Genomic DNA, 21,811 nt, shown 5'->3' on the forward strand with positions numbered 1-21,811 from the left:
GACATAGGCTTCAGTGATTCCACCAAGTTAAGGTGGCGTCCATTAGTGTACAGGTAGCGTACTTAACTCGACAATCATTGGGGCACACTGATGTGAAAAATTGCTCCAGTCTTTTCTATCCAACGAGATAGACCAACAGCTCCTTCAGTGTCGTAGAAGGATCGATGTTTGCAGCCCATGAATTCCTTGTAGGAGCGGTGTTTGGGGTTGTTCTGGTTAGTTATTGGAGTGCCACTTCCAATATTCCCAGTGTTTCCATTGCGGGATGCCTCATATGCTGCCAAGGCTGTAGCAATTCCTTGTGCAAGCATGTTTTGCATCATGGTGGGGTCCATTTGGAATGTTGGGTTCACATTCATTACGTCAAGATTTTCTTCACAGTTTGGAGTTTCTATCGAGGTTTGAGTTACTTGTGGGGCTTTCCTCCGGATGCCTCGGGGAGTTGGCGGTGGACGAACTCGTGGTTCCTTTCGTGGAGGCATTTTCCTAAACGTTTAGAAAAGACACACTTAAGTTGTTTATACTACTTTATCATAAACAAGTATGTAGGCATTGTATTGCATGATAGTGTATAAGTATAATTTGTTCCTATAATCCGTACATTTCCAAATCATAGAGTGGGATTGACTTCCTGAAATCCTACAGATTTCTAAACGATAGGGGAAAGGTGATTGGTTCAGAAATCTTCTATATTTCCAAATGATAGAAAAGAGATCTTAATTGCTAATGATTTTGAAATGTATAAGTGTTTTAAAATGTATATATGGATTTTAACGTACTAGGTTGCTGCAGCGATTCTGGAAAACATTCTTCAATCTCTAAAACTCTCAACCGTTGTAGTCTGTCAAACTCCTTGCTCAAGGTTGGTTGTGCACCGGCCCGAACATAAACAACATAGGTGCACATTCCAGATTTGTTTATGGTATGACTTATGTACGGTACTAACCTTAATTGAGGCGTCTGACCTAAAGGGTTGAGTTGGTACTTTTAGTTGAAGGGATGTTTAGAATTTTATTAAGTGTTCTCATCGCAAGTCAGAGTATATATAAACTTTTATATATTATGGTTGGCGGGGTTTGTAGTATTATTAGGTTTTGTTTTGTACTCCCTGACTACCGAGCACAAACGAGGGCCAGACATGAAACACCGGAGGGCAGGACCATTTTGGCAATTAGCTGTTCTGAAATCCAACAACCCCATGCGACACTTCAAACCAGATTCCCCATACTGTAAGTAGTCGAGAAGTAGTGTAATTATTAATAATACTTTTATTAGAAGCTAGTTTGCTATAGTTGTATTCCTCTTTCGTGGATACGAGTTCTCTATAGCCAATTTAGCTCTGATACCATTCTGTCACACTCCCGACCAAGGTGGAACATGCCGGGAGTGCGACTAAGTTCATGGATCACAAATAAACTGACTATATATAGCACAAGTACAACGATAAACAAAACAACATTTGTATTCCATCATTAAGTTTGAATACAAGGTTCTTACAGATAATAATAGTACAATATTTGCCATAAACAGGTAAGCAAATAACAAAAACTAAATAGCTAGGTCGTCTGTAATCCATGACCAATCTTCTGTTTGAACGCTTGTCTAATGATCTCATGAGAATATATGTAAGTTTGAGGGTCAACACAAAGGTTGGTGAGTGTCACAGGTTTTCTAAAATAATGATACTTTTAATATGATCTAAAAAATATTGCCTTTGTTGTAAGTAAAATTGTGTTTGGAAATGTTTGATAAAGATGGAAATCTAAACTATGGTTTCTAGATAATGAAATCTAGTTAAAGTTTATAGTGACAAAGTTTGTACGGATAACGGATAAACAGACATATGAATATACGGATAAAGTTATTTGCCAAGGTTGTACTTAGCAACCGCAACCGCAGATACGCATAAATTGATGGAAGACAAGTATATTTGATAAGCATAAACATAAAAGTGTACGATACTTGTTTAAACAGTTGATAAAACTTAAGGTAGTGTACACAAGCACATGTATGAGCCTAAGATACAAGTTCTATAACTTGTATAAATATATAAACCTAAATATTTTTGTGTATGTATGAGGTATATTGAAACTACCAAGTTGATAACCGTCTATACATTCATATCATATTTGTAGTCGAAAAGTATATGTTATTTTTATTAGTTGTATCGTTTTAATGACATAACATATATTGATATTGAGGTTTACAACTAGCTTGTTTACTTAAAACACATAAGCGTTTAAACAAATATTTCTCCAACTATTAATATGTTTACACAAAATAATGATATTTTATGTGTATTTTGTACGATAAATATTACTTAGTACCCGTACTACCATGTACAGACGATGGCCAGACATGAAACACTGGAGGGCAGGATCATTTTAGCAATTAAGCCGTTCTGAAATCCAATAACCCTATGCGCCCTTCAAACCAGACTCCCCGTACCGTAAGTAGTAGAGTAGTAAATAATATTTTTGTGTGATTTATATCGCATAAAAATGATGATGTTGTTCGTTTACACAAAACATTTACACACGTGTGTGTGTGTGTGTGTATATATATATATATATATATATATATATATATAGTACAAGTAGTACATGTATTCCTCCCTCCCCCCCCCCCCCCCCCCCCCGAAAATATGTAAAAGTAGTACATGTAACACTCACCTTATCGAGTTGTTTTGCGTATTAGATGCGAAATCCGGGATGTGTTGTCGAGAGGTCGTGATCTCCGGGATTAATTCGATTTCCTAGAAAATTTTGATATAAATTAATATTTGGGAGTGATTTGGTATTTTGACTAAGTATAATGATTTATTGAATAAATTTCCAAGTTTTGTTAATTCAAAATTTATTTAAATAATTATTTATTCAAATAAATTTTATCTAAAATTTTACTAATTTAATTTTTCCAAAGATTTTAATTTAATCCAAAATTTATTAAATCAAAATATAATTAATAATTTCTAAAATTTAATAATCTAAGGTTTATTATAAATTGAATCAATATATAAAAAGAAAAAAAATTATTAAATTTTATATTAACACTTTGGATTAAATTGAAAGGGTTTTTCCAAAATGGGGGCTGAAAATACACATATTAAAACTGATTTGGAGTTTTAGGACCAAACTTGTTAATATTTTTGAAGAGGGGCTGATTCTGATTAAATTAAATGGAAGTTTGTAAGGGTGGGACTTGTTTTGAATAGGATTTTCAAAGAGGGGTATTTTGGAATAAAACGATTCAATGTTTGAAGAGTTTGGACCTAATTTGTTAGGAATTTCGAGCAGGGGCTATTTGAATTTATATGGAAACGAAGTTTGAATAGTAGGAGGAGGTCCTCCTCCTGCTTCTTGTTCATGGACGCAAGAAAGAAAACAAACGGGTCCCCAACCCTGATCTCGTTTGCGATCGAAAGAAACACGACACACACAAAAAATGTAACGAACGTGGTGGTGGACTTACATTGTAACAACAGCTGCAGGAGCTAGGTGATGGTGATGTCGTAAGGTTGCTGTGGCCGGAGGAGAGTCTCACAGTAACAAAATTTCGTCGCCAGGCCTTTTTGGCTGCTTCCTTCGTTGTTTCTGACAGCATAATCGACGGGAGGAAGAGAGAGGAGGGTGGGGGATTGGTTAATAGCAATACGACAGAACATAGTTGGTGGTGGTGACGGCTTTTGATGGCAGCGACAGTGGGCAGTAGGAGGCTGCTTCGGTGGCCTTCTGGTGCTTCCTTCTTGCTTACCTTCGATAGGGAATATGATGGGGATGAGGGAGAAGGCTATGGTGGTCGAAAAAAAATAGTAGAACTAAGTTGGGGAGGCGATCCTCGATGGTGGCAGTGGGTGGCAACTAGGCGGCAGCAGGTGGTAGGAGGGTGGCTACCTTCGTGTTTCTTCCTCTTTTTGGGCTGGAAAACAGTGAGGTAAGGAGGTTGAGGTGTTTGTTGATGAACAAGGGGTTATATGGAGGGTTTGGGTGGTAGAATGGTGGTTAAGGGTGTAAACCGAGAGAGATTATTAGAGAGAGTCTAGAGAGAGAGATCGGGATAGAGAGGGATTAAAGAGAAGCTGGTAGTTTTTGAGTGAGTTTATGAGGCTCCTCATGCCTCTTTTTATAGTGAAAACACATACTCACATACCAATTGAAGCCATACTCATATCCCATCACTTGTACTCTTTGGGAAGACTTGCACTCAAGAAGAAGAGAGGGAAGAGAAGTAGTCCACATGGGTTTGATTCCAAGGAGGGAAAAATCAGATTTTTTTGGTCTCTTGAGTCACATGTGGGCCCCACATGGGGTTATACCGCCATTAAATGCCCAAAAACACTCCAAACCGGGTGCATCGGGATCCGAAAGTCGAGAATTTTTTCGAAGGTACCGTTAGATAGAGTTTAATTCAAGGATTCTGGAACATCAAACGACTTAATTTTTGGAGTTACGGAACTCCGGGAATTTGCGTTCGAAGTTTTGCGTCTAAATAGCCGTAAAGTCCGTTTTTCGTAACTTTTGTAAATGTTTTCGTTAAAAATATTTTAAATATGAAATTAAATAATAGACTATAGTCTGATTCCAAAAATATTCTCGGAAATCCCGTCGGCAAAGCGTAAGTGTCTCAACGGGTCGATTCGGTTTTACGTGATTAAAGAAAAAACAGTGCTTTACTGTTTGTTTTCTTAAAACTGTCGTATCTTTTGCATACGAACTTCATTTTGGACGTTCTTTATATTTTCGGAAACAGTGGAACATGTACTATAATATTTTAATTTTTGCTTTGCTCAAAACTATTTAATGTAAAATTTCAGTTTTTCAGCCGCATTAATTAGCGTTGTGGTTTGAGCGGTTTGATTCGGTTGACAGTTTACACATTTGAAAGTAAGGTATCATCTGACATCTTATAGTAGTTTAAATGAACTTATTTATTTTACTTAAGATGCACTAAAGCTCAATAAGTCAAGTTATAACGAGATTCGCGGTGACTTGGCCGTCTATAATATTAGTCCTAAATTATGGGATGTCACACAAAAACATTGGGCCTCTTGCCTGAACCCTCTGAACTCTGAACCTGATCCGGATTCCTCTTCCTCTCCATATCCAAGTTAATCTCCCTTTCTCTGGGTCGCACTATCATATCATCCAGTGTCTTGCAACTGGATCTACTCACAAACTATCTAATATCGCTCCTCAACATCTCATGATATCTCGCCTTCTTCATCTCTTCGTCCGCCATATACTACGGAACCAGTAACGCCCTCTCTCGGAACATAGAAGTGATCTCTGCCACCATCTCAGTAGTCTGAAGAAGGTCCTGAAATTCCCTCGCCAACTGCTGGACCTCAATCACCGGCGTAAACTCAGCTCGAAACCTCGTCACGAATTCTTCCAAGTCATCGAATCAAACGCCACGCCTCCCACGGCGTGTCCAACCTCCTCCCACCAGTCTCGAGCTCTGTCTTTCAGAAGACAGGATGCAAGTCGGACCTTCGCCTCCTCGGGATAGGGCAAGATCGTAAGGTGTTCCCGATGTCTGCTAACCAACGCCTGTTCGCAATCGAGTCCTTCTTCCCGAAGAACTTCGGGGCTCCATATGCCCGAAAATCACGGAAGGTCAAAGTGCGAGCTCCCATCATCTCCACCATCTCAGAACGAAAAGCGCCCAAGCGCTCATCTAGAATCTTCATGATACCCTCCTTGACCATACCGAAGATCATAGGAGTCTGCTCAAGAATATTACGGGTAATCTCTGATGAAATGAACTCCCAGTTGATCATCCATATTTACGGCCCCAAAGACCGAACCCAAACCATCAGTGACACAAAAACAATGGTACCCCCATCTGCACTAGAACCTCCTCGAGTGACCACCATACTAAAACATAAATCATATAACCATCAGAAAACACTCAGAAAAAAATCCCACACTCTACAAGCTTTCTGGTACCATCGTGACTTCCCTTGACTCGAGTACAGATACTTTGCTTCTAGTAGTACAGGCCCATACTACCTTCCACATCTATTCATACTTTGCTCAAGGATTACCCCGAGTCCTCCAAGTCACTCCTTATCAATCCAAACAACCCTCGACAAGACAAGGCTCTCGACACCGAATCACCTCGTAGGTTTTCCTATGGTTACCACCTCACCACTCTCCACCATCAGCTGCGGAAGGAACTCCCCCTAACACCCTCTCACTAGCTTACGAATACAATTACATACCATAGACACCAGATAATTCTTTGAATGAAAGGTCTCACACTACAACGGTTGGACTCAAACAAGAGTTGCACAATAGAGTTAAAACCTAACCTTATAAAATTATATAGTATCAAAAATATGTAACTTAACATATTCGCTTACTAGTAGTTGATGTTAATGGGAACTCCTAAAAGCATAAAGTAAGCAACATTCGAGCATGAAGTAATCAGAATCAAGGAATAAGCTAAACAGGCCATCCTAACACTGACTGATCAGTACTAGCATGCAAGTCTACAAGCTCACATAGTAGGAACATAAAGACATCTATCCTAGCATTCTATCATGCAACCCTGAGTAGATCCTTAGCCCTAATATAGCATGCGATTCACAGATTCTCCATTCAGAGTATAACATAAAACATGTATAGGTATTTTGGGAGAACTTACTTGAGCTCGGTCGATTGCATGCATCACACCCATTTCTTTTATTAGAAAAACTCCTTTTTATTAAACATTTCTTTTATGAAAAATCTACCAAATCCTCAGTTTGAGTTCAGACACACACAAGAGTGTGTCCAAATCCCTCAGACCAGGGCTCTGATACCAACTTATAATGTCCCAAAATTTTAAACCAAAAATTTCTTTCTCGTAATAATAAAACCATCAACCAAACATGTTCATAAAACCATAAAGGAAAATCAGAGTATGTCAAATAGTCATCCCAATACATCAAAATTAGATAAGGCGGAAATCATGGTGTGTGCGATGCGGTCACCCCGAGCTCTTCCCTTTCGATGCGGAAGTACCTGAAACATAAACTAAAAATCGTAAGCGCGAAGCTTAGTGAGTTCCCTAAAATACCTCACACCATACATATCAAACATACAATGGGTCATGCCCGACAGCCATCGGGCCCCGCTCGGCATCGAGCCCCACTCGGAAAAAATCTGTCTATATCTTGTGATGGGTCGCGCCCATCACACCCATCAGGCCCCGCCCGGTATACATACATTACATACACACATGAAAGGTCACACAGATAACTAGCATACAGATAACCATAATCCATGGGTCGGCATTGGTGTCTTCGACCCGCTAAGTATTGGGAGGAAACTTACCTCAAACTGCTAAAAAATCAGATAAATGCTCGGACTGCTGATTCGGGAAATCTCCGCACTAAATATCATTAAACCATACGTTAATAATAATTAGGTCATAAACCATAACCGGGGTCCCAAATCATCATCCTCAACCTCTAGGGTAAAAGATTATTTTACCTTTTCCTTACTGGGCCCAACTAGCTTGGCCCAATAACCCTATAGTGACCCAAGGCCCAAAAATGGCCCAAACCATAAACCTAAGGTCCAACTATGGCCCAATAGATATAAAGCCCAAAATCTAGCTAAGGCCCAAAGATCAAAAGAAGTCCAAGTCCAAAAAGGGCCCAAAACGATAAAAACCCACTTCATAGTGTACGCCTTGCGTACTCCTCGTATGTGTAGCGTATGAGCGTAGACTCGAAAAATGGGCACTTGACCTAGTATGCCCCATGTACTGACCAGAGGGCCAATCCTCAATTTTTGAATTAACCTCTTAACGTCTAAACTTCAGATCTACATCATTTTAAGGTTTTAACACGTAAAGTTGGCAACTTTATAGTTTTGCATGACTTGATGGGACCCAATACTCGTTTTTGACCATTAAGACCCATGATAAGAGACCTAACCCATGCATGGTCCAATATAACATATAAAGATAACATTTTTATGCACAAGGAACATCAGAGAGGCTAAGATCTAGCATTCCTAGCTCCTGGAGTGGCTCAAACTCACAAGGAGGACTCATGGGGCCAAAATATACCAAAACAAAACCCTAAACTAGATCTAGTAAATGGAGTTATTAATGTAAAATCTTTATACCTTAGAAATCTTGCAAAGTTGATGAAGACTCTGGATCTTCAAGCTCCCATTCCACCAACACTTCACCACCAAGCTTCACCTTCTTCAAAGTACCCCAAAACACGACAAGATCACAACAATGGCTCACAACACTCAAATGGGGGCTAGGGTTTCATTCTCAGTGTTTAGAGGGATGGAGGCTGGTCATATGAAGGTCGAAGATCAACTTAAGGTGTTTAAATAGGGATCAAACCCTAAAAATTAGGATTTGTCCCAAGTGGCGCTATACCTCGTGTACTCCATGTACGCCCAACGTACGTGGATGCCTCTGCAACCAACTTATCGACCCAGTACGCCCAACGTACTCCTAGCGTACGCCCAACGTACTGGCCAGGGACCCAAATGCAAAAAGTTTTAAGATTGAGGGTAAAAGAGGAATACCTGAAGTATGAATGTTACAGACGGCATCATCATATTGTTGAAACATGTCTAGCCTTACTCTCTCATGCTTCTATTCCAAACACCTTCTGGCCCCATGCTTTTGATGCTGCTGTTAAAATAAATAGACTACCAACCTCCACTTTAAACATGTCCTCACCTTACCAGTTGATTTTCCAGAATACCCCTAACCATTATAAATTAAAGTTGTTTGGATGTTACCCATGGTTACGATCATACTCCACTCACAAGCTCATGTCACGATCCCATCCATGTATTTTCCTCGAGTATTCTCTCTCTCTCTCTCTCTCTCTCTCTCTATATATATATATATATATATATATATATATATATATATATATATATATATATATATATATATATATATATATCTTACTATATTATTATACAAACCTTATTATTTCTAAAAATAAATTTAAGACGTCCAAACCATTAAGCTTTAAGTACTATAATTTATGCATAGTGAATTTTATATTTCTTAAATTTTAAGTTGAAAATAGAAAGACTAATTCAAATTTTTTTGAAAGCTAACAAAAATGCATAATTAACTTGTCTCCAAACTAAGTCAACACAAAAATCGGGTGTAAGCTTTAGAATCTCTCTTCAAGCTTGTGACCAAGTCATCAACTGAAACCAAATCCCTCTATCTCGATCACATTTTCCTCTATCTCGGCCCGTCCCCATATATTCCCAACGTTCAATCTTCACATCCACCTCTCTCTCCCCATCTATCCTCTTTACTGTACTATCTCCCTCCCGTATGAAAAAGCCCTAAATTACCGCCGTTACCCTGATCTTCACAGCCACCACCACCACCAGGATCTTCATCAACTTCGATTTCCGCCGTCCCTAACCATCACCGTTACCCTCTCCGTGATCACACTGGTCACCACTACAGAAAATAAGCACTTGGAACGTTTCTCTCCACCTCTCTCACTCGAAAAATTCCTAAATGTCCTCTCGGTCACTCCAGAAACCCTTTAATTTGAACTAGGTATGAAATTGAAGGTTACATGTACCTTTCTATCTTTCTCCCGTCTTTCAACACATAGAAACATCAACATTACTTTTAATTTTACAATTGATTGTTCGTTTTATAGTGAAGTTGCGTTGAAATGTTTTTGCTTATTTGGGTGTTTGTGATAATTTTTTTTATCAGGGCACAATATTGATATACATCTGGCAAGAAGTAGATGGCCAGTCAAGAAGTGGATGAAAAAGACCATGAGATCTTAATGTATGATCTAGAGGTAAGTCATCTGTTTCAAATAAAATGTTTTCACTTTTTCTTTTTTGATTCAGTGTTTCTGATTATAGTGAATACTAGGATTAAAACCTAAAAAGTCGTCTGCACCACCATTGTGGTCTCTCTCTTTCTCTCTCTCACACACACAACATATGGTGAAATCGGTCAATTTTAGCATATACTTCACATACCATCTTTCTTCCCTTTAGTTTTTTGTTAGAAGATCTTAATTTTGATATTTATTGGCTTTTCTTCATCTAATGAAGATTATTATTTTGTGGATATTGATGAACTTAATTTTAGGTATGTTCTTTCTCTAACTTCTGAAGAAAATATCTCCTGGTTGGTAATTTTTACCAACTGCATATGATTCTCTTTGGGATTTAATTATGGGCTTTAGATTGCTTTTGTGCTTTGTATATTAGGACTACAATATTTCTTTCTCAAGTTCCCTATAATTCCAAGCTTTTTAATCTGCTCATAGATTGCATGGTGTTTATTGTTCTCACATAAATTTGTATTTGGTTCTTTGTTAGGTTACATTCATAATTCTTGGTGTTGTTTAAATTTGGTAGATGTTGGGGTTGTGGATTTGGTAGGGGTTTTTGTTTATTGCTCTTAGGTTTCTTGTACTTGGCTCAAGTTCTTGTTGTTGTCCTCTCTTTTTATTAAAATAATCGTTCAAAAAAGTGTGGTTTAGCTATGCAGAACTTAAAGAACTCAGGAAATCATGTGAATATGCCATTCATATGAGTCTGACTTAGGGTCTTTTTTTCATTAAGTTGTAGTTATATATAATTCAACTTCTTCTTAGTGGATTGTTGCATCCTGCTTGATTGAATTGTACTTAAAAAGCATTATATCACCATACTTAATTGTTTATAACATCATATTTTTATTGTATTATAGTATCCAAATTTATTGAATTTTAGTGTATATGTTGATTTACAAATCTATTGTTTTTAAAATCTTTATATGTTGATTTATATTCTTTTGCTTGGCAGGTGATTTCAGAGTTAGTTTGTACCAAAAACTAACCATTTGGTGATTTCAAAGTATAATGCTTTTTTCTGTTTATGGCATTATAGTACATTGCCCATTTTAGTGGTTGCTACATTCAATTTGGTGCAAGCATAGGCTGGCAACCCTTCTATAAAAACGGTGACAACAAAAATTAACCTATATAATAGCATTTAATGGCTTACAAAGACTGTGATTCTGATTTCAATCATAGTCCAACCAATGTTCTAATGTAGGGGTCAAACAGGATTTGGTTTGTGATTAGAGTTTCTTGTGTGTTCTATACTTGTAATAAAAAAAGTGGCATTTGGAATAAAACGATGAACCAATGCAATATTTTGGACTTTATGCTATCAAATGAATAATTTAATGATAGTAAAATTGATTAAGAAATTCATAGTAATAATAAAACGTCAATATGTTCCTAATAATTTGATTTTGTAATTTTTAACTATACTGAAGAATATCTTTATATGTAATTGGTAGATGGTATTGGAATTAGTTACAAATAAATGTAGATATATTTTCGTAGATTTTCATTATTCACTTGCCTATGATCACAATATATTCCAAATTATTAAGTAAAGTTGACACAAGCTAAACATAATTTAAGAAACAAATATCATGTCAAATTGTGTAAAATGATTATAGGAGTCATGAATTTTTATGCGAGAGTTGTATTGGTCTATTGATTTTATTATGATGCTTACAAATTAAAATAAACAAAAATATTGATAATATTCCGGAATAAAACCACACAACATAATACTTTTAATTCTATAAATGCTAATATAGTTTGCAATTGTTTCGGGATAAGCATCCGAACTTATTAATGATTGTTTTTTCAACATTATTTTATCAAAATACTTTATCCATTTTTTATAGCTTTTTACTATTCAATACTGGGAAATACTTAAAATAGTTTTTGAAAAGGGAAAAAACATATACTTAGCGATTAAAACATAAACAAAATAATTCAACCAATTTCTCTCATTTCTCTTTTCACATTCTGTTAATGTTGTGATGTGTTTCAATACTAAAAAGGGAAAACTACAATAAAGTCCTTACATATTGGCCTCATAATCGATTTAGCCCTTATATTTTTTTTATTCAATTAAGTCCCAAATACCGGTAATCGTATTCAATTTAACCCTTTGACCCGGTCAACAGGTCATCCAACTTTCAAAAATTACATTTTCGGCCCAGATTTCAAAATTTATTACAAATTTGGTACAAAATTTACATTTTTGGCCCAGATTTTAAATTTTTTTACAAATTTTGTCCAAAATTTACCCTTTTTGCCCAAATTTTAAAATTTTATTATGAATTCATCCTAACTTTAGTTTTTTTTACAACTTTTTTTTCTCAAAAGTTTGTTTCTAATATGTTTTTTCTTTAAAACTCATATTTATACAAAAAAAACATATTTTCACATAAAAATCTTATTTTTTCTATATAAAAACTTTTTTTAAAAACTTTTTTGTATATGAAATATCTAATTATAAAAATAGGTTTGGATTATTTGTGTGATTTCTCTTAAAAAATCAATTAAGAAATTAAAAGTAACCCTAAATTATACTATTAAATTATAGTTTGTCAAAAACTAGTTACACTAGTTACCCTAAATTAAAAGTAACCCTAAATTATACTATTAATATAGAGATTTTAATATGTGTTCTATTTAGTGTGTATTCTTTTTTCTATGAGATTTTAATATAGTTGTTTATATGTATTTTTCAATCTGTTGCATCTTTGTAAATTAAATCATACCTTCGATCACATATATATGACAAAAGGTATGTAAAGTTGTTCTAATCTCATATATGACAATCCATATTGATTTCAGTAGGAGTTGTAATTATCAACGTTTGTAATACTTTTTTACATTTGTTAAATGCCCTTTTCTACCAAAAACCTCCTTATCGACAAATGACAATTGCTCCATTCTAGATAGTTATTTTTTGTTATTACAACAAACAAAATTGACACATGAATCCGATTTTACAAAGAAGTTTAAATAAAGAAATCCATAGTGATGATGAACTATATGTATGAACATGTATTCAGCAAGAAACAAAAAATATGAAGTTTTCAATATGTAGCATCTTCTATTATTTAAACTTTTCCTATAAATGTGATTAAAGAACAAATAAATAATATTAAAATGAGTGTAACTAGTTTTTGACAAACTATAATTTAATAGTATAATTTAGGGTTACTTTTTATTTTTTAATTGATTTTTTAAGAGAAATCACACAAATAACCCAAACCTATTTTTATAATTAGATATTTCATATACAAAAAAGTTTTTAAAAAAAGTTTTTATATAGAAAAAATAAGATTTTTTTAATGAAAATATGTTTTTTTTTGTATAAATATGAGTTTTAAAGAAAAAACATATTAGAAACAAACTTTTGAGAAAAAAAATTGTAAAGAAAACTAAAGTTAGGATGAATTCATAATAAAATTCTAAAATTTGGGCAAAAAGGGTAAATTTTGGACCAAATTTGTAAAAAAATTTAAAATCTGGGCCAAAAGTGTAAATTTTGGACCAAATTTGTAATAAATTTTGAAATCTGGGCCGAAAATGTAATTTTTGAAAGTTGGATGACCTGTTGACAGGGTCAAAGGGTTAAATTGAATACGATTATCGGTATTTGGGACTTAATTGAATAAAAAAAATATATAAGGGCTAAATCGATTATGAGGCCAATATGTAGGGACTTTATTGCAATTTTCCCTACTAAAAAGCTCCATAATTATTTTAAAAATAAGTAAAATAACTTGATACAATTATTTGGAGAGGTTCGTGAAATGTTCTTAAAATGATTGGAATTCATAAAAAAAATTAACCGTTTGTAGTAACTAATTTATGAAAAAATATCTGCATCCGTCGCTTGGCGCGGGTAAACGGCTAGTATATATATATATATATATATATATATATATATATATATATATATATATATCTTCTCTCCCTCTCTCTCTCTCTTTCTTTCTCTCTCTCTCTCTCTCTTTCTCTCAAAGCACGTATATATGTTTTGAACCATCTAAAAACATGTTTTATTTCTCTCGTCATGTTCAGTTCGTTGATTCTATCTTACCATATGCCTCACTAGTTCTGATCTTACCCATTCAACCTCCACAAACATAGACACTTGGATTCCATATATCACTACAATTTCCATCTCTCCGCCATCCCAAGAAGCGCCAAACACTCCATCAACAACAACCTCTGAAGAGACACCTCGGTCGAAGACAATGCACCCTAATAACTCAGTCACCACCATTAAGTTCACAACCACGTGATGTAAATCTATCAGAAGAACAAGTGATCACAACACCACCCCCTTCCACAAGATCATATGACTACTTGTGCTAAGAATAATATAACAAACCAATCCAAAAGCTTAATCTTCATACCAGAAAAAAAAATTCTCAACCAACAGAACCTACCACAATCTCAAGTGCTCTCAAAGATCCAAGGTAGCGTCAAGTAATGTCCGATGAATATGATGCACTTGTGAAAAATGGAACATGGGAACTAGTTCCTCCAAATGGCATTTCTAACTTGGTTGGTTGTAAATGGATTTATCGTATTAAACGAAAATCTGATGGTTCCATTGACAGGTACAAATTCCGGCTTGTCGCAAAGGGATTTCAACAAAGACTTGGCATGGATTACCAAGATATATTTAGTCCGGTGGCGAAACCAACCATGGTGAGACTTGTTCTTAGTATTGTTGTGCATTATAGGTGGTCTCTACGCCAATTAGATGTCCATAATGTGTTTCTCCAAGGAAAGCTTTCCAAAAATGTTTTTAAATTAATTTACAATAATAATAGTTAAAAATAACATAAAGTTATAAATTAAATTATGTTACATTAGAAACAATGGTTGATAATTTAAATAATTATGATGATGAATTTAAAACATCATCAAATAGTTTTAAAATTTAATAAATCATAGCGATAGTTAATTAAAATAGTTGAGAAATATAACTAATTTTATACGCACATAAAGCGTAAGTAGAGACCATTAAATAATTTGATTTTAATAAGTGTTATTTTATCTATTGTTCAAATTAATTATAATTTTACATTAACTAAACGTAATAAGTATTATTTTATAGTTAATATAAACCACATAAAAATTTTCAATAACATATGATTATCAAAAGTTTAACTACACAGTTTTATTCCGTAAAACGCACGGGTATTTGTCTAGTTTTATATAATTTATTCTTAAAACTATTATATTGCTAAAATACATATAAAGATATGCCATTGTTTTAATCCAATGATTTGTTAACCAAAGAAGTTTTTAAATTACAACGAGTTTAAAAACAAACGAAATATAATACTAGTATCATATATAATTCATACAACATTTATATATTATTCCATAAAACCCATCCAAACATGCCTCACCATATTTTACAACAATGCACGTCAAACTAAGTTCAAGAGTCAAAATTTTAAAATCACTTAGCTATCATATATGCTCATCTCCTCAGAGTTTTTAGTATATGCCAAAATTAATAACTTATGATATGTTAACCTTAACCCCTTGATTTGGTTCTTCCATTAATTGCCTAGTTAAAAATTGCAGTAGCCATCGCCGACCCTGTTTCAGCCACTCTAAAACCTCTGCCACGGCCGTCAGCTGTGGCGGCGAAACCCCTGGAATGACCGAAACTGTATAGAAATTCATTCACGATCGCTGAAGCAGGTCCAGTCACCAGCTCCCCCCACGCCTCATCGGCTTCTCTACCTTTCTTCTGAAAAACTTTGGTGACATCAATCCGGTGAATTTCCCACCCTTTAACGTTTCTAAGCCGGTGTATCTTTTCCAGTTGCCGGTGAGCCAGAATGCATGTATTGATCTTTGTTTCGTTAATGGCTGCTTCTAGTAATTTGGCGCGGGTTTTTTCATCTGAGGATGATGAATACTCAGCACGAAAATACGAGTCAAATTCCGGCACTCCAATTGCTCTGCGGATCCCTTTCGAATAATCAGCGTTTGGGTTATAAATGTTTCTGACCTCCTCCACCATCCCGGCGGCCACCATACGGTCAACACGGTCCGCCACAAATTGGTGGAGCACAAACATTGAGATGTCAACCCACAAGAAGCACACGTCATACCTGTCGATTATATGCAATCAAATTAGTAAGTTAAAGCGAGGGATTGACGCGTTGTGTTGTGTATATAATTTGTGCGTAATTAAATGGTAATGTAAATTAAAATTACTGACTTGTTTACATCAGTTAAAAAAAGTTTATATGTTATGAAAAATGGAGAAAGTTGGAGGGCGTCAAAAAATTGATAACCACTTTGTTTGTGGCTATGGTTAGTTATGAGAGTTAAAATCGTGCGTTGATATTCTGTGGGGTCCATATGGCAAAACTGTAATACGTAGTGGGTTATAAACGTAATTATGGTACATTTCGAACAGCACCTAGATCGGAAGTCGTAGTTCTCATCGTCCACCAATGCTTCGATGAACGAATTGGAACCACCGGCGATTATCGGCAGCTTGCCTCTCCCGACGATCGATTTCATGGCCATTGAAGCCGTGCTTACGAAGTTTCTTGCAGTGAAATCCGATTCTGGATCAACAATTCCGAGAAGGTGATGAGCCACGCCGTTGCATTCCTCCTCGGTGATTTTATTGGTGACGATATCTAATCCTTCATAGACTTGTATTTTATCGGAGTTTATGATCTCCCCCTGGAACTGGGTGGCGAGGTCGATAGAAAGTCTTGATTTTCCGGTGCCGGTGGCACCCATTACAACTACCACTTTTTCCTTCTGTGCACGTCGCCGGAGCACTGATAAGTCCATTCCTCTAGTGGTCACTTGAATCACTGGTGCTTGAGCTTGCTGGCACACTATCATCGTTGTTCTTATGATATGCATACTCTAAAATTTAAATGCAATAATTAATACTGAAAATCTGATGGATGGTGCTTGATGGCGGAGTTGACCTGGTGGTTGCAGTGGTGGCACGGTGACGCTGAGTCTATCGGTTGAATAAAGAAAGAAACACAGTTGAATTAATGTGCACTTGTGGAGCTCAGGCATGGGATATTTATAGTAACAGGATAAAGTCTAAATCAAATTGAAAAGGATGTATACATATATATGCATGCGTTAAATTACGTAAATGACTCAAAATAACTTCTTTTTTTTTCTTTTTTCTTTTTTCTGTTTTTTTTTTTTTTTTGCAAATAATGACATTGGTTAAACTTTTATTTATATAACAATATATCAGTTTTATAAATTTATGGTACGGAAATTTTTAACATATTAGAATTATGCCATTTTATAAAGATACTACGGACAAGAAAAGGGGCTAACATTAACAAGCCCAGACATATCGACAACCAATCTACAATCTACTTTTTTACCCTTACGAATGTTAGTAACCCAATTAAAAGATGAGAGCATAATCGCATCAAGAAGACAAGAAGACGATCAATACACCCTTCTGGACAAGAAAAGTAACCTCATTACACAGCTTCCATAATTTATACAACATATTTTTATAACTTAGCTTTAATTAACACTCATTAAATTGATATTTTATGTAAAGTAATACGTTAGAATGTGACTTTGACTTTAAGCCTTGTTCTTGAGTTTTTTATTATTTTTTCAATAAAAGAAAGAAAAGGAAAATATTGATTGAAAGAAAAGGAGGATACGGAAAAATTTTCTTATTTCGTGTTCTCGAGTTCAAAGGAAATGAAAGGAATTTTAATTTTCTGTGTTCCCGAGTTAGGAGAGAAATGAAAATAAAACTAAAATATTTTCTTTTTCTCACTTTCTTTCCGAATCCGCTAAATTTGAGAGGAAAATTTGGAAGGAAAATATGGCTTCAAAATTATTTTCTTCCCCTCACTTTCCTCCCATTAATTAAATTCGGTAACACGATTTTTTCTTCAACATCCCTCACCTTCCATCCATATACATCCGTATCTCTCCTTAAATAAAACTTAGAACAAAACGTAGTGACGTGAAATTGTAATTTCCTGCGGAATAAAAAGAATAAATTCAAATGACGATTTCAAAAGGATAAACGTTTGGGATCGGCCCAATAGTTGGAAGACTTTATGAGTAAATGATAGGCGTATTCTCGATATTTCGGATTCCTTGTGCAAAAATCAAATTGTGTCCCCATAATTTTATTTTTATTTTGTAACATGTTGTTATGTAACATCTTGCTTTGAGGTGCTTTCACTTTTAACCCTTATAACGAGATTTATTACATTTTGGTCCTTAAAATATAAGATTTGTAGATGGGAGGGACTACTATTGCCATTTTTGGAAATGTGTATTATGTTATGTTATAACTCACCAGACTTATAGTATGACACATATTATTTCCATGTGTTTATAGGTTCAGGTAGGAAGCATCAAGGACATCGAACTAGAATTTTGTTGCATGTTTGTCATTGTTTGCTTTAGTTATGGTTAGAATATGAATTGGTAACGCCCATTGTTGTCTTCTAGGAATAAATTTTAAAGATTTTTGAAGCTATGGTTTTTGTGACATGAATGTAAAATCTGATATTTTCCTTGAATTTTAACGTTAAATGTTTATGAAAGTTACGGCTCGATACAATTAATATCAGAGCCAGATTTTGAGCGAACTAGGTTGGATTGTCCCAACCTAAGATTAAACTATGTTAGAGAAAGAAAGAACCAGAGTGTTTTAGGGTCTTTTCCTTGAATACTTTTATTAATTTAAATGATTAGATTTCATAAATCACCATATTCATGTTAGTGTTTTATGGTTATATAATTGTTTGTACTAGAATTTGAGTAGTTTCGCAAGAGTGAAAAGGGACTTCCATGCCTAGAGTGAGTCCCCATCAAGTAACCATGAAATCTATTAAGAAGCTTCTTGATGAGTTGAAAGAAGAGAACTGCCAAGAGATGAATCGGTTGTTGGATGATCGTTTGGGAGCACCCAAACAACCTCCGGTGATCAAAGATGTTGCACTGTTAGCTATGGGTTCATCGTCCACTGAGGGTGCATCGTCTGTTGTAGGTGCACCATTTATTGGGAGTATGCATCTGTCATTGGTGCATAGTCCGTTATCAATCGATCCTAAACTCAAGGTTCCTATCTTGTTTCGTGCCATCAAGTACACTCAACGAAGAGGGTATTCTCTTTCAATTCGCTTATGTCATGCAAGCAGAGTGAATATATGGGGAGTTGTGACCCGAAAGTGACTATGAAGTGGATCACTAAAACTATTTGTGTTCTCAGGGCTAGTGGATGTCAGGGTAATCAGAGAGTTATTTATGCTTCACAAGTTCTTAGGGGTGAAGCCCTTATTTGTTGGGAAAAAGTATGCTAAACCTTGGAAGATGATGTTGAAGCTAATATGACTTGGGATGAGTTTGTTAGTCAGATTACAGTGAAGTATTTTTCTCCTTGTGATATCGAGAAGATGGTTGGTGAGTTCTTTGATCTATAGAAAGGAGACCTATCGGTGGAAAAGTATGCTAGAGAATTCTCTGATACGATGTTGTTTATTGGGTATATTCTCCTGATAGAGAGACATCATACTATCCGATTTTGGATAGGCTTGCCTGTGGATTATGAGGTGGGGAAAAAGAAGTAAACTTAATTGCTGAAAAGAAGTTCTCTGAAGGGGCTGAGATAGAGTTGATCAGAAATAAGCTTTGGGGGGGGGGGGGGAAGAAAAGAAGATTTATGGAAAAAAGATTAAAGAAATAGTAATGATTTTTGCTGAGAAAGTTTCTGAAAAAGAAAATCTGAAAAGAAGAAAGTTTGAAAAGAAGAAGGAGAAGATTTCTAGAAAGAAAAAGAAGATCAAAAAAAGAAAGAAATCTAACAATCCGAAAAACTTATCTAATAATAATATGAAGTCTTTTCAGTTTGTTGAACAAGTTCCAAATCCGCCAATTCTACCATATTTCAAGGGATCTAGACTGACAAGGAAACTAGTTGAGCTCCAGAGAAGTCCTAACCAATGTTTTAAAAACCGGTTTTTTAGTTGAACCGGTATGGTGACCGGTTCACGGTTCAACCGGTTTAACCGGTTCGACCGCCGGGTGAACCGATTTTTCTATTTTCATGTCTTTTTTTATTTTCCTACACATACATTCTTATATCAATTATGAATTTGAAATAAACATAAAAATAATTATTAAATGAATCCAAATACATTAAAATAATCATAACCATATGTTTTAGTGTTTACATAAATCCATATACGTCAAAAAGAAAATAAAATATAATACCGAAACGAAATATAGTTTTAGATGAATACAACCAAATCAAAAAACTTTATAACGTTAATCATATGTTTTTATCTAGAGAAAACTCAATAGATTTAGAAAAAAATCATCAAAGTTTATTATATAAATGGTTCTTTTTCATGTGTTTTTATTCGGTTTAACCGGTTTAAACGGTTTATTTTGACCGGTTCAACCGGTTTTTTCTAAAAACTGGCCGGTTCAATACGATTCAGAAATCAATGTAAAACCGGTGATAATTGAACCGCTCCCTCCCCCGGTTCCCGGTCCAACCGGTTCGACCGGCCGGTTCAAACCGGTTTTTAAAACATTGGTCCTAACCACACCAGTTAATAAATCTGGTTGGGCAAAGTCGGGCCAACGACTTTAAAAATGGGCGGTTTTTCGGGAGGCAACCCAAGGAGTAGTTTTAGCTTTTTTATGCTTTCAAGAAAGATATGGTCACAGTTCGAATAAAGATTGGGGAAATCAGAGGATCTTGATAGTTGCTGAAATTCAATTTTTTCGCCAACGTCATCGTCAAAATCAAAATTTCTACAAACTTATCAGGTACAATCTTTCCTAGCTGCACCCTTTTTGCTTTTATATTTTTTATTTAACCGTTCATTCCTCTCTGCGCATTGAGGACAATGCATCATTTAAGCTGAGGGAGGAGGTTAGTGAAAATTTTGCATTTTTAGTTCAAAAATTTTAATTTTTATGTTTTTTGAGTTTTTCATTTAATATTTTCAAATTTATTTTATGCATTGCATTTGCATATTTAAAAATTCAAAAAAATCCAAAAAAATATTTTCCTTTTTATTTTCTGCATTTATATAAAGAAAAAACCCAAAAATATTTTATATCTAGTTAGTTTAGTTTTTTTTTATTTTCTGCATTTTCAAAAAAATTAAAAATTTTAAAAAATCAAATAACTAATTTTTTTATATGAGATGAGGATATCTTTTTACATTCGATTGCTCTGTTAAGATGAAGTGTGATAAGAGTCGAAAATAACAGTCTCATTATAATTGATTTTTTTTTGAAATTATCTTTTCAAGTGCTCTAAATGTTTTCGAAATATGAACCAACATAAGAGTCGGATAATTTTTACAATAGAAGCCTGGGATGGAAAAACGAACAGTGTTTTAGAAATAATTTCCTTAAATGCCTAAAAAAGAATCTAGATTGGATAACCCTTATCTTTCCTTGAAGTACTGAACCCTATAGTTTCTACGCCTTTTGAGGTTAGGAGGGAACTCTTGTTACATCCACACAACTTATTATCATTTTTGAAGTATTGAACATATGGTGTGCCTCAAAGTAAAATCTGTGCGCAGTCAATATATATGTTAGAAATGATACATCAAGAAACTTGAAGAAACCTGAAATTCAAATTCAAATCCAAGTCAAGTTGAAGTCGAAATCAAGAACCAAGCAAGTTAAATCTAAAGAGTTGATCAAGACAAAGAAGATGTGTGATATAATAAGATTGATCCCTCGATAGTGGAATCATAAGGGTAAGCTTAGATTTTATGTCCATAATGGAGATTACCGCGTTTACTAGACGAATTCGGAAAAAAGGAGGGGTTGGTCAAGCTAAGTTTTTACAAAACGATTAACAAAGAAGAATGTAATTTTTTAGTATGGGCCTGAGCAATGAACATCATTTGAGTTTTTGACTTTTGAGGCAGAAATTATATGAGGCTCCGG

The 21,811-nt window shown here is 34.9% G+C and overlaps 1 protein-coding gene across 1 annotated transcript; it reads right to left on the reverse strand.

Annotated features, from left to right (window-relative positions):
• Positions 1-15,316: 15,316 nt before the first annotated feature.
• On the reverse strand, positions 15,317-16,885 carry LOC145132416 (adenylate isopentenyltransferase 3, chloroplastic-like). Its single transcript, XM_079067191.1, has 2 exons — positions 16,287-16,885; positions 15,317-15,972 (listed from the first exon to the last, which is right to left on the reverse strand). Exons 1-2 carry the CDS (start codon positions 16,745-16,747, stop codon positions 15,420-15,422), a joined length of 1,014 nt encoding a protein of 337 aa, XP_078923317.1. The 5' UTR covers positions 16,748-16,885; the 3' UTR covers positions 15,317-15,419.
• Positions 16,886-21,811: the final 4,926 nt, after the last annotated feature.

The sequence above is a fragment of the Lactuca virosa genome, chromosome 8, assembly GCF_052849685.1.
Source record: "Lactuca virosa cultivar CGN04683 chromosome 8, Lactuca_virosa_CGN04683_v6, whole genome shotgun sequence".
In the NCBI taxonomy this organism is placed as follows: domain Eukaryota; kingdom Viridiplantae; phylum Streptophyta; class Magnoliopsida; order Asterales; family Asteraceae; genus Lactuca; species Lactuca virosa.

Bases quoted from the DNA above. Each gene is read 5' to 3' on its own strand.
- LOC145132416 (XM_079067191.1), bottom strand. From the start codon at position 16,747: ATGCATATCATAAGAACAACGATGATAGTGTGCCAGCAAGCTCAAGCA. The intron at 15,973-16,286 runs GTGCTGTTCGAA...TATAATCGACAG, and splicing joins AACTACGACTTCCGATCTAG to GTATGACGTGTGCTTCTTGT.